General features: G+C 50.0%; 2 protein-coding genes across 3 annotated transcripts in view; one reads left to right on the forward strand and one right to left on the reverse strand.

The window, feature by feature from the left end:
- On the forward strand, positions 1-9,738 carry HSPA13 (heat shock protein family A (Hsp70) member 13). The gene is made up of 5 exons (XM_066599122.1): positions 1-151; positions 3,346-3,686; positions 4,016-4,229; positions 5,590-5,757; positions 7,208-9,738. The coding sequence occupies exons 1-5, from the start codon at positions 127-129 to the stop codon at positions 7,846-7,848; spliced, it is 1,389 nt and encodes a 462-aa protein (XP_066455219.1). The 5' UTR covers positions 1-126; the 3' UTR covers positions 7,849-9,738.
- LOC136625134 (multidrug resistance-associated protein 1-like) overlaps positions 9,726-16,409 on the reverse strand; it is a 53,981-nt gene continuing 47,297 nt past the window's right edge. For both annotated transcript variants that reach the window (XM_066599120.1, XM_066599121.1), the window contains 2 exons: positions 15,857-16,051; positions 9,726-14,224 (listed from right to left, as the gene is read on the reverse strand). In XM_066599120.1, the coding sequence (XP_066455217.1) occupies positions 14,107-14,224; positions 15,857-16,051 (313 nt within the window). In that variant the 3' untranslated portion in view covers positions 9,726-14,106. The remainder of the gene's footprint in view (positions 14,225-15,856; positions 16,052-16,409) is intronic.

The raw sequence follows: 16,409 nt of genomic DNA on the forward strand, positions 1-16,409 counted from the left end.
GTGGAGGAGTTCCCGGCATGCAATGCGGCGGCCGGCAGCGGTGTGATTAGTACAGTCATCACTGAGCGGAGGAAGCGGCCGCTCTTGTAAGGAAGTGAGAGCCAGTCTGTCTGCGTACACGGGGCAATGGCCGGAGAAATGACCATTCTGGGTGAGTGAGGAGGTCAAGCGGGAGCCGTTATCAGCTGCCTTATGGAGGAACGTACCACTACATGACGGAGAACGGGGGAGAGCAGCAGCTGACCGCAGCAGCCAATCACATTTCTGCTTTAATTTCCAAAGCGTCTCTGAAGGCTAAGAGCTGGAATCTGATTGGTTGCTATGGGATAACCGCTTGCTGATTGGTGGGATTTTAGTCACATGACTATATTTAAGCCTCTTATGTTGGGAGTGGAGGAATTTTGTCATGTGGAAGCTAAGAGTGTCTCAGACATGGAAGTCCCCCTGTTGGGAGCCGTGGTCTGCAGCCTTCCTATAAGTGTGGAACTACAGCTCCCAGCATGCCATGTGTGTAGTCAGCGGGTTCAGCGCTGCCAGCTTTCCCGGAAAGTTGCCATATGGTAACCGGTGAGACCGGCGGCAGGAGTGCGTGAGGGTCCGCCGCTCCCCTCGTTCCCACGATCACTAGATCCCCCGCTGATCACTGTTTCATGAGACCCCCTTTACGGCTGCCGTCCGTCTCGTGGAAACCCCCCTGTAATGGTGCGTCCGCCGCGACGCTGTCGCATGCGCTTCATGTATGCGGGAAACCTACGTAGAAACGCGTTCATTTTCAGCATATGTTTTACCTTTAAAAAAAATGGCGCGCGGAATACGTTTTCATCGGTTTGTTTTTCGTTGTAAACTTTTTTTTTTTCCCTCAGTTTTTTTGTAGTTCGTCTTTTTTTTTTGTTTGTTTTTGACTAAAAATGTAAAAAAAGAAAAAAAAGTATATATTTCCGTACTTTTTTCAAATTTTTTTTTCTGTGGGCCAGAAAAGCCTCGCGGCTCCTGCAAACCCCCTAAATAAGACGTATGGATGTATGCGCGGCCACACGTGGTCACAGTTGTGCCTTATTTGACTACGTTTAACCCATTAGAGCCCGTGGATCAGGGAAATGCTGAGTTTTCAACAGTTTTTGTTTTTAAAAATATATACATTTCGTGGCTGCCCCCGTGTCGGCGCGGCGCCCGCTTACATGGCGTCCGTTTATATATCCCTTTTTGTGTATGTTTAACGTGTACGATAGAATCCTCGTGTGAATTACAGTCAAGCGTTCACCTGGTTTTACGCACAATCCGCTGACCCGGCGCTACATCGTTAGTGTAAACGAGCTCCCTGCAGGCGGCGCTCCCTAAATCTGAATCTCAATAGCATACATATTTTAAACTGGTGTCCATGTTGGTGTCAGCCTGAATCAGTGGAGCTGCAGTGTAAAGCATGGGGGACGGAGCAGCAAGAAGTGGATTTCTATCTAGCTTAAAGTGAGATATTACAGTAAATAGGGGATTATTCTCCAACTAATGGGATGCAGCTGCTTAGTAGGGGCCCTTTTACATAGGACAGCAGTCGGCACTTTAAGGGGTTGTCCGCTCATAAACTATTCATGGATAGGTCATCACTAGTAGATCGTTGGGGTTCCACCGCCCCGGACCCCTCTGATCACACTGTTGTGATCTGATGCACAGAGTTAATTTCTGCAGGAAGCGAACAACTCCGTTCCCGCTGCAGTGGCGAGGCTTGGTATTGCAGGCCATTCGCTTCAATGCGAACTTTGCCTGTAAGGCCAAGCCCGGCCACTGTGGTGTGAATGGAGCTGTCTGCTTCCTGTGGAAACTGGCTCGGCGCACGCTGGCCCAGCAAACAGCTGATCGGTGGGGGTCCTGGGCGGGCGGCAGACATCTATTGACCTATCCTTAGGACAGGCCATCACTAGTAGATCATCAGTAGTTTTACAACTGGACATCCCCTTTAAGTGCCCAACAGTCGCCCCAGCAGCTATTGCTTCTCTGCTTTCACACCAGAGTAATAATGATTCGGTGAGTGGAGGCGGGGAGCGCCGGAGATCTCTTCCGCCCGCCTCCACTACAGAGTAACCAGGTAGTTCACAGAGGAACGACTGCCTGTTCAACGGCCTGTTGGCTGTATAAACAGATCACAGTTGGTCGCCGGCCGTGTTCACGCTGCGCGATTATTGTTCGGTTTCGCATGATCCAGAGAGAAACTGAACGATAGTCATTCCGTGTAAAAAAAGGCCCAACTACACGTCACACGTACCGAGGAGGACGGGACATGTCAGGCTGTCTGCACAGCGACTCCTACAAGACCGGCTCTGCTGCATTCTGACGGCGTCGCTCTGCTGCACGGAGGCGTTCCTCCAGGACGACTATTCCTCATCAGTTACGTGTAACTGGGGCAGTGATGCCAGCGCCGCCCGATGCCCTCACCAACTGGAACTCCTTGCCGTCATGATGTCGGCATTTTACCTGAAAAAATAGCGCAGCACGATTCGCCGTTCTTGTTTTTCCCGGTAATCTACAAGCAGAACCTCCAACACAGACTGAACGGGGACTTTACTTCTTGGTTCGGTGTCTTCCTGGGACGGTTCTGCGGCGTCTCATATCTGAAGCTCTGGGAACGCCGAGTGGCCCGGGAGATGTTTGTTCTCACGGATTCCACCGCTAAAACCGCGGCAGAAGTCTACGGCTGTCGTTGAGGATTCGCAAACGGATTTCGCCCGGTCAGCAGGAAAAACCTGTGAGCAGAATGTCTGATTTCACTCCTTCATGCGGATCCGCGTCGGAAATTCCACGTGTAGATTTTGTCATCGTCGGGGCTAAGTCCGTGCGCAAATCCATGACAAAATGGTCCTGAATGTCCGCTGCGGTTTTATGCTGGGGCCACAAAGGGGCGGCGGGTCAACGAATCATATATAACTGCCTGCGTGAATACGCAGTCATGCGCAGTACAATTTCGCCGCCACATGCTGGGTCGCGACCGGGTTCACAGCTGTAAAACATTGCGGAAGCCCCGTGGTGCGTTCGGCCTACAACCGTACGAGCCCGGCCTAAAAGTGAGGCACGTTTACCGTTCAGGGTGATAGGAAAGCTGGGTGACAACTGATGTGGCGGCGGAGATGCCAGCCAGCTATACGTAAGACACAAATGAATAATGACTTGATCACCATGACAGAAGAGGGCGCAGTGAGGACTTCCGCGGCCGCTGTCATGTGACTCATCGCCGTGTAATGCGGCCCCCACTCATCGCCGTGCAATGCGGCCCCCATGTACGTTCTATACCGTACGGTAGAGATGCCTCTTCTCTGATGCACCAACGTTCACCTTTCGTCTCTTCCTTCCCAACAGGTTCTGCTATCCTGGCACTCCTCTTGGCGGGTTACCTGGCGCAGCAGTATTTACCTATGCCCACTCCCAAGGTGATTGGCGTAGATCTTGGAACGACGTATTGCTCGGTTGGCGTGTTTCATCCCGGCACGGGAGTTGTGAAGGTCATCGCAGATAGCAGCGGGCATCTGAGTATACCCAGCATCGTGTCCTTCACTGAGAGCGACGTGTACGTGGGGTACGAAGCCCTGGAGCTCGCCGACGCCAATCCAGAGAACACCGTATACGATGCCAAAAGATTTATTGGAAAGACCTTCACCCGCGAGGAGCTGCAGAGAGAAAGTGAGCGCTACCCCTTTAAGGTGAGACGTGTAATCCAGGCAAGAGTGCAGTAACGGCAGGAGATCCCACCTGTACTGCTCCTGAGTTACATCCTGTATTATACTGCAGAGCTGCACTCACTATTCTGCTGGTGGAGTCACTGTGTAGATACATTACCTATCCTGTATTATACTTCAGAGCTGCATGCACTATCTTGCTAGCTACTACCAGAAACATCTGGCAACCTTGTTTACTGAGGCAATGTCTGAGCAGCCATGAGCGGTGTCTGTAGGGTTGTCAGGTCCTGTATTCATACAATGTCCTCTCGGGTCTCCGAGGGATCTGCTGATTTTGGGATCTTCTCTTTCAGGTTCTCTACAAGGACGGCGACGCTTTGTATTCCATCAGAACCAACGAGACCTTCACGGTGACCCCGGAGTACATCAGCGCTCAGCTGCTGCTGCACCTGAAGAAGATGGCGGAGGCGTATCTCGGTCTTCCCGTCTCTAAGGCTGTTATCTCGGTGCCGGCAGAGTTTGATGAAAGGCAACGCAACTACACTGTGAAGGCGGCCAATCTTGCGGGTGTGTGATCAGGCGTGGCGCCGGGGTTAAGTGCTGCCTGTACAAGTGATCAGAGGTTCTCCATAACTTATGGACTGAAGTTTGATCAGAGGGCTTTGGGTGTTGAGACCCCCACTGATTACTGCAATGAAGGGGCTGCATGGCTCACCTGAGCATTGTGCCCCTTAGTTATGGGTCTTGCTGCTCGACTGTTCTTGTAGCTGGAGACGGCCGTATGGATGTCTACAGACCTCTTCTACAGACATCTATGAGCCTGTCGTCAGCTGCCAAGGAGTTATAAACAAAACTGTAGGGGTACAAGCCCTTCATTTCAGTGATCGGTGTGGTCTCGGCACCCTGGACCCCCACTGATCAGAACTTCTCAAATGTTTTACAAAAGTGCAGTAAGACCCCATTTACACTGACAGATGATCGCTCAAACGACAGTTTGAGTGACCGTTTTGAGCGATCATCTTTGCATAGTCTATAGTAGCTAATTAGCTACTAAAGAGCTATGCAGGCGGAGCGGGACACCGCCGCTATTGCTCGGCAAACAATATAGCTGTTTTGCATAAACAGCTGCATCGTTCTCCGCGCTTACAGCTCACGTCCCGCTGTGAACTACCAGCAGGACACGAGCTGAAAGAATCTTATCAGCGCTGCTGACTGTGTTAACAGCCTGCACCGCTGATAAGAGTTCATCTCTCAATTCTAGAAAACTAGAATTGAGCGAGGAACGAATCGTGCACGAAAACTGCGCAATGTCCATGCATTTAGACGCAACGCTTATCAGTACAAAAAGACGGCTTTGAGCGAGAATCGTTGTCTAAATGGGCCACTACGGTGAGTTATGGGCCACTTTGTCTTGTTGAAGCCACCTTCTGGTCCTGGACAAACCAAGTTGACCACCCCAATTCTCTGACTGGTAGTCTAAGACACTACAGACTGCTGTGATTGGCTCACAGATGACTCTGTATTGATGACTGATTGCGATTGACTCGCTCTTCTATACAAGAGCGAGTATACTGCCCCAACAGAGGTCAGAAGGACATTTTTGACCTCTGAGGGGCTTCCATTAGATGGACTGGGGTCTATGGATATCCTTGATGTATACAGCAGATACACCAAATGCTGCAGTGTGAATGCACCGTTAGTTTAGCTAATTAGTTAGATTGACAAACAGGAGGAGCCACGGAGAGGGTGGAGCAAAAAACAGGAAGCTGGGTCCTGATGTTGTGTCAATGCATGAGCTGATCATCTGACCCCCTCGGATACGTCGCACCAACACGTTTTCCCCACTACTGTGACTTTAGTCCATGTTCTTTAATGTAGATGTTTTTCCTGGGATGTGAAGGGCGTCTGATATGTCTCCATATTACAGGGCTGGATATTCTGAGGATCATCAATGAGCCCACAGCGGCAGCGATGGCTTATGGATTACACAAGGCCGACGTCTTCAATGTTCTGGTGGTGGACCTCGGAGGAGGAACGTTGGATGTCTCCCTGCTGAATAAGCAAGGAGGAATGTTCCTGACACGAGCCATGGCGGGTAATAACACGTTGGCGCCATTTAAGATTTATGATCAGTATGACAGATTGCTGCTGGCCACGCCCCCGTCTGTTGGGTCCACCCACGTAAGACAAAAAGTGCAGAAAGTTGGCATAATAAAGCTCCAAAACGTTGCAATAATAGATTCCCTCCGTAGTTCATAAAAATAGTCAAGCAACAAAAATGCAGCAATTCGTTAAAATGTAGCGGATTAATCAAGGCTCGCGCAAAACGGCCGTTGCCTGCTGGCGCCCCCTCACCCTCTGTGCGACTGCGTTCCCAACATGTATTACACATGCTGCTCTTACTGAGCTGCTGATTGCTGCATTTTGACTTTTCTAGACTTTCGGGATGCAGCAATTTTTTCCACAATTTTTTGTTTTCTTCTCTCAATTTTCAAAACATCAAAACTTTTTTTTTTTCTGGTCTTGTTTTTTGAGGGGCGAGTTGTAGTTTTCAGTAGTATTTAATTTTCCACATAATGTACTAAAAAACGTTTACAAATTTGTGGATTGAAATGAAAAAAAAATGCAACTCTGCCGTTTTGGATTGGTTTGTTTTTTGCAGCATTCATGCAGAAATGACAACTTTATTCTGTACTTCAGTATGATTTACCGCGGTATCGAATTTATATATATATTCTATCCCACTAGAGAAAAAAACTGTTTAAAGTATTCTGCCGCCATTTCCTGACATCATAACCCTATTTTTCCATTGCTGTAGCCTTGTGAAATGTATTTTTTTTTTCTGATGGCAGTCACTGTCCTATTTTAATCACCTTTTATGGATGTGGCAGTACCAAATACATTTAATTTTGGGGGGTTTTATGCATTTTTCTTAAATATGGGGAAAAATGGTTTTGTTAAACTTCAATTTTGGAATTCGTAAAAAAAGAAAAAACTTTTTAAATTTAAACTTTTTGTTTGTTTTAGTTCCTGCAGGGGACTTGGATGTGTGATATACAGTGTACTGCAATACTATAGTATTGCATTGTACTGTATTTTGATAGATTTATTTGATATGCCACAGGCACCTCTTAATAGGCAAACATTCACAAGGCCCCCTGGCTGCTATAACATCTAAATGGCATCCTGGGGGGCAGTTGGGGACCTCTAGAGACCAATTGGGTCACTTGAATGTCACAGCTAAGACTGGTGTGAACTCTGGTTGTGGCCAGGTGTCGGCTGTCCTTTATAGTCAACACTCGCCGTCTATGGGGGTGGGCTAAGCCCACTTTATAAAAAGTTCTGCGCACATCCAACATACATGTGCCTCGGCTGTTGCCAGAGGGTTGACCGCAGACCCTAGCATTTTTAGGCGAGAACAAAGGCGTGGCAAATGACATTTTTTTTCACAGTAATGTGGTGTATAACGACCTAATTAGGGCCTCTGGTATAAAGAGGCTAAAGACCGTTTTCCCATTGGTTTACTAATAATTTGCATTTTGCAGGTAACAATAAGCTGGGCGGCCAGGACTTCAACCAGCGGCTCTTACAGTATTTGTATGACAGTATTTATACCACTTACGGGTCACTGCCGCACCTCAAAGAAGAAATCCACCGGCTCAGGCAGTCGGTGGAAGCCGTCAAGCTGAACCTCACCATCTACAATTCTTCCTGGGTCCGAGCGCCGTTGACTTTGTCCAAACAACCACCGGGTAAAGCAGAAGAGCAAAGTCCAAAGGAGCGCCCTCTAGAGGGAGCCGCAATCCACGAGGAGGACCAGCCGGACTCCAGCCGTACGCAGCAGGTCCACTTTGAGGCAGATATTTCCCGGAAGCTCTTTGAGCACCTGAATGAGGACCACTTCCAGAAGATCTTGGTGCCCATTGAGCGGGTATTAAAGGAAGGTCACCTAGAGAAGGACGAAGTGGATGAAATCGTCCTCGTCGGTGGCTCCACCCGGATACCCCGCATCCGCCAAGTGATCAGGGACTATTTTAGCAAAGAACCTAACACGTCTGTAGACCCAGATTTGGCGGTAGTTACGGGGGTGGCGATACAAGCGGGCATTGTGGCCGGATCCTGGCCTCTTCAAGTCAGCGCTATAGAAATACCCAACAGACATTTAAGGAAAACTAACTTTAACTGAAACTGGTTTCTACTTCCAGTACATATTTAACGAGCGTCTTCAGAGTTGCCACTTTATCTTATTGTCAGTCCTGCCCTCAAAAATTATTTATTTTTTTAAAACATGCGTGAGAAAGACGTGGGCGGAGTCTGCCGTCACCTTAATACATGCGGGTGGGGGAATCTTGCTGCTCAAAAAAAAATGGAGGGAACGCTTAAATCCCAGATCTGATCTCCATCGTCTCCAGACTCTTTGCTCAATGTGAACCCGCTATCATCTGTTGATGGCAAGAAGCAATCGAGCTGCACGGTGGTGAGTCCTGAGAACGTGTCCACTACAGGATGTCAGGCCGTCATGCTACCCTCTTGGAGTCAGTGTATGGCAGTAGCCTGCGGAGGTCTTTTTGTAGAGCTCTGTCAGCGCTCCTCCGGTCTTGATGTTGGCATGATGCCCTTCTACGGCCCTCTTCATGTAACTGCCTATATCCTTGTATCTACTCCATGTTCTTCAGACTATGCTGGTTGCAAACCTTGTGACAGCATGAATGGATTTGCCATCCTGGAGGAGCAAGACAACCTGATTGGCTGCAGCTGGCGCCTCATTTACCAGTGGTAACAAGGACACCAGCAAAACGCAGAATCTATCATGAGGAAGAAGGAGAGAGGAACTGTATATGGTCCCTTTTGGGGGGAGGTCTTTCTATTGCCTCTCCAGCACCCCTGTTGTCACTTTCATTTGCACCAAAGCAAGGCTGCTCTTGCACAAGCTCCGTGTAATAGTGCTAATTGTCGCACTTGCAGGTTCAGCCTGGCAATTGTTAGGAAGACCTAAGCACTGGCTCTTGTGCGACAGCAGCCTAAGGATGCCATTACATGAGTGTTCTGCACTGCTTAATGCAGGTGGAGCTACGCTGATTGCAGCCGGTACCTGGTGTTTGATCTGACGAGTACAGATACCAGCTGCAATCAGCGGAGCTCCACCTGTGTTTTGCTGGAGAGTACTGTTAAAGCCCCCTACCTGGACAGATGAATATCCCTGAAGTGTAGGTGATTTAGGGTTATACTGTGAGGCTTAAGGGTTCCCGTCATTTTTTGAGCGGTGTATTACGGTACAGTTTCCGCCATCCGGCGAGCCTTACTTGAATGTAGCTGTAAAGTCTGTCTATAATGTACAGAAGACTTGGCATTCCTTCTTTGTTCTGTTTTGCGCAATATATATAATTATGTGCAGTAAGATTATTTAATGTTTACGTTGGGCGGGGAAGGTACGCGGTCGGACGGAACCTAAAGGGACCTTTTACCCTTTTTCTGTATTCAGTTTGTTCGGTTGTGACTGAAGGCCGTACCCCTCTGTTCACTCATGGCTTCTAGCTTTCCATAGCAGCCATGCCGCTGTATATAAGGAATGTGTGCTGTCTGGGACAGAAAACACTTATTACATACCCTATAACCAGACTGGCCGTAACCTACAATGGTGTTGGTTCGGTGATCGTACCCGTGGCCGGCCCTGGCATTACCCCGTGTGACAATGGGCTCCGGCCTTGTTCATGTGTGATTCTGTCCGATCCTCGTTGGATTTGACACTTATCTGCCGTAGCGATTTGGAGCTGAGCTTCGGCATGCTGCTGCAGAGTTTGCCCCAGTCCATGAGACAGATCCACTTGTGGCCACCGGGTGGAGCACCGCATCGAGAATTGACAGGTCAGTTCTTTTTCCAAACCTGCACTGCATGAACCACAGCAGAGATTTCCATCGCATTGAAAAGAGTTCCAGCGAGGTGCGGCGTCCGCAGTGAACCTCTGCTGTGAGCGGGGGCTTCTGCAGGAGACCCTCCATTATTTGTACATTGAGGGGGGGAAAAAAGTTTACTTTTTAGAAAGTTAATAAACTGAAAAAACATCTAAAAAGTAGATTTTATTGTAAATATTTCATTTTTGCATCTCTTTATTTTTTCAGCAAGTGCCAATAAACGATCCCTGAGACAAATCTGAGCAGGTTATAATGAATACAATCAGTATGTACAGTACTGGAGGAATAGCTTTCCTCTGCCCTCCATCAGGACACTTTAAAAGAGCCCTGCACACTGGCAAGAAAAAAAAAACCAATTTATGAGAGGGAGTGAAAAAGCAGGATGATGAGACCAATGCATTTCAATGGTTAATTCTCATTTGCGATGTTTTCCTGGATGGAAAAAAAACAACATCTCTTTTCGTTTTGCGATATGCCCACTGCCTCCAGTGTGGCCAGCGGCGGTTCCCATTGAAAACAATGAGAGAGAACATCTCGATCCCCTGCCGCTGCTGTGACAGGCTGATGCCAGTGGGCCGCCGCTTACACCCATTGCTTCAGGAATTTTGGAAAACTTACACTTCAAAGTTTGCAGCAGATCGCGTCTCATTAATATCCATATAATTGCTGTTCACCACCCCGTGCTGCTGATTGACAGGTTTCTAAAAATGAGAGATCTGTCAATCAGCGGTGGGGTGAGCAATGAATGAGTAATAGTAAGCTGCATCACACTCTGCTCCAGCTCTCACTACCAACTTTGAAATAGAAGTTTATAACTCCTGAAGCAATGGGTATAAGTGGTAGAGGGCTGGAATCAGCCTGTCCCTATGCTGGGCTGCCCACTGGCAGGGATCCCTCCTCCTGACTATATGCGTATTAGAGTCATTTTACGTGGCGCTCCAGTGCCAAGTCTGTGACCGCTGACATCTTACTTCGGCATCTGCATGCGCTGACCTGTACGCAGTGAAGACCCAGTAGCAGCTGCCAGCAGGCCAGACCAGCGGACTGAGTGAGTGGAACACCTGTAGGGACGCTGCCTGGCCGGAGGCCAATAGAAGGAGGGATCACTTATTACTACTGGAGCCACTAAGATAGGGGACACTTACTGTTGCGGACACTGGGAGACCTATTACTACCGGAGCTGCCATAGGGGACACTTACTGTTGAGGTCACTATTATTACTAGGGCCACCATGGGGGTTACTTACTACTGGGGCTACTATGGAAAATCCTATTACTATTAGGGTCACTATTACTATACAGTCTTACTCTTACAATCATCCCTTTGAAGGCAACCATAAGGCTGATGCGTCCCTCATGGAAAATAAGGGACACCCCTGATCTATGACATAAAATAAGTGCAAGTACCTCCATGTGAGGTGGTGACGTCTCCTTGATAATTTTATGAATCGCCCAGATCTTTAAAAAGCAATTAAAGGGGGTTTCTGGGACTCGCGTACGGATGATCTATTTTCAGGACCGGTAATCCGTATCAGAGCCGTGAGGATCTGCCATCTAGGCCTACTGCCAATGAGCCGTTTCAATAGACCACAAGGCTTAGACAAACACAGCAGCCTCTTCACTGAATGTTGGGCACAGCTCCGTACATTTCATAGTGGCTGGGCCTGGTAATGCAGCTCAGTCCTATTCACTTGAATGGGACTGAGTTGTTGGGCTGTGTGCTTAATGAATGTGATGTCACTGGCCAGAGACGCCACAGGAGGACCAAAGCCTCTTCAGCCACCTAATCAGACCCCACTGCTTGCCGATCCTGAGGAGAGACATTAATATTTTTGTCCCAAAAAACCCTTTACAGTAGAATTGGAAAAAAAACAAAGCATTCAGAATGTCTGTATTATAATAATTGTAATTTCCTGAGTAATAAAAGACACTCCCATATTTGTCCTGGTTTCTAGAAATCGACATGAGAAGGGACTGTCTATGGGAATCTGGGGCGACGAGGTAGCGCTTTGTGTCTCGGCCCAGTCTGATAATAGATGCAGCCTCGGTATTCATTAATGTGGATCAGAACATACGGATGGTGTTGGTCTTCACGATGGTAGCCTCCATTTTCCCACCCTGACAGTTGTAGCCCCATAGGACCCTCAGCGCACACTTGTACATGACTTTGCTTGAGAACAAGAATCTTAACACTGTATTCACATGTAGTGGAAACCATGCAGAGTGTCTGCAGCACTAACCGATGCCAGCCCGGTGGGCGCTCAACAAATCCCATCCATACGGGCCAACTGATGCTGCATGGATTTCAGCTCTTTAAGTGCGGGGATGACATCCATGTGTAATACTTGGATTTTGATGTCCACAAGAGATTCCCCGCTGCAGAACATCCACTACCCCGGTGGACGCAGCCTAAGGGAGTTATCTAACTCTAAAGTATTGATGCCCTGCCCTCAGCACTATTCATCAGCAGTTGACGGGCAGATATTCACAGTCCCCGCCAATCAACTTTTCCCCGTGCCTGTTGTACTGGTGCACAGAGGTGCGGTGTGATGCTCCGGGTAGAGTCATACAAAAGGAGTTAGCACTAACCCTTATCTCCATTTTTGGGGCGCTCTCCTAAATGTGGAGAAATGTTAGAACAGGACTCATCTGGTGCAGACGGCCCAGCAAAAGACAGACCACCACACCGCTAGTCCCTGTGGCAGTGGTCCACTTTACCAACAGGGATTAGGTGGTATCTGTAAGGATAAGGTGAGCGTCAGGGGAAAGGCCAACGCACACCAGGACCTCTGTGCAGGCTGGATCTTCTTTCTTCAGCAGGGCGGAAGGGCCGTGAACAATTTTTTAAAAAACCTCCTGCTTCCCACGGATCCGCAGCACCTCCACAGTGACAGCTGTGGCTGTGCTGCGGCTCCACACAGCTTCCATTAACTTTAATGGAAGCCGTTCGTGGGGGAGATCCCATGCTGCGATTTCTTCTTGCAGATTTCCGCAGCAGATCATCTTTTTTTTTTTTCCCTTGAGGGAGATAGCGTTTTTTTCCCCCTCCAGAAATTGCAGCATGCTCTATTTTTCTGCGGATCTCCTGCACAGACGGCTTCCGCAGACTTCCATTGAAGTCAATGGAAGCCGTCCAGATCCGCAGCACACCCGCAACTGTCACTGAAAAGTGTGCATGGCGCATGCATCAGCCGGCGAACACATGCGCTGAGCTGAAGAAAGAAGATCCGGCCTGCAGGGAGGAGAGCCGTGCTGGATCCGGAGAGGTAAGAAACTTCCCTCTCCATGTCCGCGGGCACGCACGGATTCCACTGCGGCATTCAGCAGCGGAATCTGTGTGTCCAAGTGGAGATGAGGCCTAATTGCTTTTAACCTTCAAATCTGCAGCGGCTCTGCAAATGTATTTAAATGTATTTGTGGATGCACTGAGATGAACGGAGCCCGATCCGTGTGTGATTCGCGGTAAAATGGAGCATGCTGCGGTTTATCATCAGCGTGTGGCTTCTGCCAATCATTTAAAATCAAATCCCCAAGACTTTAATGAAGTTCGGATGGCCAATGCTTCTCTATGGGCGGGTAGAGCTGCAGATCACCTGCGCCGATTCCATAAATAACATCCGCCTGTGGACGTTGGGCCTAAGTGTAGAAGTGGATGGTAATTACCTGAGGGAGGGAGGAGTGAGCAAGCACCGGCGATCCCCCGTATCATACGGATGTCCAGGGAGGTTTGAAGGGCAGGAAGAACTGTAGTTTATGCTAAAAGCCAATATATAGACAATACTGGAAAGTACAACACGTATGGAAGGACAGGAGCGGATTCTCCCCTGCATTCCCTTCCAGTAACTTATTATACTTATCTATACACTTTGGCAATATGTCTCATTCCATCATGTACCATTATTGAAAAAGGTGGCCAATCCCCTCAGGTCCTCCGATACGCGGCGCACTTTCCTGTATTGTTTACACTTTGCCTTTTGGAATAAACTGGAGTTGTTCCTGCCCTGCAAACCTACCTGGACAACTATGTGATACTTCCTGAGTGAACATGGATACCTGAGGGGGCGCGCCGGGGCCTGTGAAGCCCTCCCTCAAGTAATTACCATACACTTCTACACTTGTTTTCTATGTGTGTTCTTTCTGCAGTCCCGTATATGGAAGTGTGTTCCCAATACGGTACGGCTGATCGGCAGGGGCCCAGGCGCCAGACCTCTTACAAGTCACTTATTGCTGCCCTATCCTGAAGAGAAGGCTTCAATAGTTTAGAGCTTGAAAACCCTGTTAATAACTGATTAGCTGTATACTCTCGTTGGAGGACCGCAGACACCAGCTGTTGCATCGTGAGGGCATGGTGCGGTTGGATCATTACTTCCAAGACTTCTTTAAGACTGAATGTTCTATATGTAGATCTACAAGACGGTTGCTCATAAAGTCCTCATTCTGGATTTACGAGTCGACTGGACAGTCTTAGCATTGATTGCGATTCTGGCAAGTGAGCAGTTTGTCGCCCAGTGCCCTGCCGGAGGCCGCACGGGTTACTCTATATGCTGTATTCCGGCCTCTGCCACCATCTTGGAGAAGACTCCTTTCTTTTGTATCAATCTCTGCGGTTCATCAAACTCCACAACTCTGCCGGCATCTAGAACAAGCACCCTGCAGGCGAGAACACAGTCAGCCACATTCACACATTTCTTCGATTTTTGCTCATTAGGATAAAGTCTCTTAATATGATTCATTTTTCAACAGCGCCTCAGCCGGTCTGTGGCCACTATGTGTAAACTTGCCCTAATTACCAGATCTTTACAGCACATTATGACTGTCTATAGGTGAGCAGCATCTACAGTTGCAATCAAAACCGTTATATTAGTTGTGTCGCGCCTTTTAAAGGGGTTCTGTCATCAGGTACACGGGCAGCATGAACCCGGGACAGCTACGCCCATTACCCCAGAGCATGCTTTATTCGGAACTACTGTGGTGTTACAGAATGAACACACTTGGAAGTTTGACTAGAGTTGAGCTCCGAGTCACAGAGACTGCTGTGACAGCCTCTCCCAGCCCCCCCCAGCGTGTAGCGACAGCCTCTCCCCGCCCCCCCCCCAGCGTGTAGCGACAGCCCCTCTCCACCCACCCCCAGCGTGTAGCGACAGCCTCTCCCCCCCCACCCCCAGCGTGTAGCGACAGCCTCTCCCCACCCACCCCCCACCCCCAGCGTGTAGCGACAGCCTCTCCTCACCCCCAGCGTGTAGCGAGAGCCTCTCCCCCCCCCCCACCCCCAGCGTGTAGCGACAGCCTCTCCCCCCCCCCCCCCCAGCGTGTAGCGACAGCCTCTTCCCCCCCCCCCCCCCCAGCGTGTAGCGACAGCCTCCCCCCCCCCAGCGTGTAGCGACAGCCTCCCCCCCCCCAGCGTGTAGCGACAGCCTCCCCCCCCCCAGCGTGTAGCGACAGCCTCCCCCCCCCCCCCCCCAGCGTGTAGCGACAGCCTCTCCCCCCCCCCCCCAGCGTGTAGCGACAGCCTCTCCCCGCCCCCCCAGTGTGTAGCGACAGCCTCTCCCCACCCCCTCCAGCGTGTAGCGACAGCCTCTCCCCACCCCCCCAGCGTGTAGCGACAGCCTCTCCCCACCCCCCCAGCGTGTAGCGACAGCCTCTCCCCACCCCCCCAGCGTGTAGCGACAGCCTCTCCCCACCCCCTCCAGCGTGTAGCGACAGCCTCTCCCCACCCCCTCCAGCGTGTAGCGACAGCCTCTCCCCACCCCCCCAGCGTGTAGCGACAGCCTCTCCCCGCCCCACCCCCCCAGCGTGTAGCGACAGCCTCTCCCCGCCCCACCCCCCCAGCGTGTAGCGAGAGCCTCTCCCCCCCCCCCCACCCCCAGCGTGTAGCGACAGCCTCTCCCCCCCCCCCCCACCCCCAGCGTGTAGCGACAGCCTCTTCCCGCCCCCCAGCGTGTAGCGACAGCCTCTTCCCGCCCCCCAGCGTGTAGCGACAGCCTCTCCCCGCCCCCCCAGCGTGTAGCGACAGCCTCTCCCCGCCCCCAGCATGTAGTGAGGACTCGCTCTCCTTTTATAAATAGGAAGAAAGCTGTCAGTCTTCCTGCTGCGGGTGGTAAGAGACCAGACGCATTAAGGAATCCTGGTGACAGAACCCCTTTAAATTGGTCTTTTAATTTTTTTCTTTTTTTTTTGTAGACGACTCAAAGTTTGTACATTTGCAAATAAACCTAATATGCAATAAGGGGGGTTGAATACTTTTGATTGCAGCTGTAGCTAGCTATAAAGTCGTGTCTGTACCTCTCAGAATCCAGCACTGTATGCAGCCTGTGGGCGATGGTCAGCACGGTGCAGTCACTGAACACCTTGCGGATCGTACTCTGGATGAGGTTGTCCGTCTCCATGTCAATCGAGGCCGTTGCTTCATCCAGAACCAGGATTTTTGTTTTTCGGAGTAAGGCACGAGCAAGACAGAGGAGTTGTCTCTGCCCCACGCTGCGGGAAAGAAAGAAATACCGAGAATTTACATCCAATGGGGCAGGCTTACTAATCCTGTTTTAGTCTAACTTCACACGGGCGAGCGCGATATGGGGCCGAAAATCCTGCCCGCATATCACGCTTCCCACCATGTGCAATTCCAATAGATGCGAGGCGTTTTCATGGCACAACAGCCTTGCATCACTTCAGGGATAAAGCGATCCTCTGGCACGACTGTCACAGCCGAGGCAGGGCATCGCAGAGTTTCTCCCATTGGTTTCAACGCGGCTGGCGATGCTGCCGCAGGCCCCATTGAAGACAATGGGCGCTGTGATGCGAGAGCACACACAAGATAGAACATGCTGCCATTTGTTTC

This window comes from Eleutherodactylus coqui, chromosome 4 (genome assembly GCF_035609145.1).
Source record: "Eleutherodactylus coqui strain aEleCoq1 chromosome 4, aEleCoq1.hap1, whole genome shotgun sequence".
Lineage (NCBI taxonomy): Eukaryota > Metazoa > Chordata > Amphibia > Anura > Eleutherodactylidae > Eleutherodactylus > Eleutherodactylus coqui.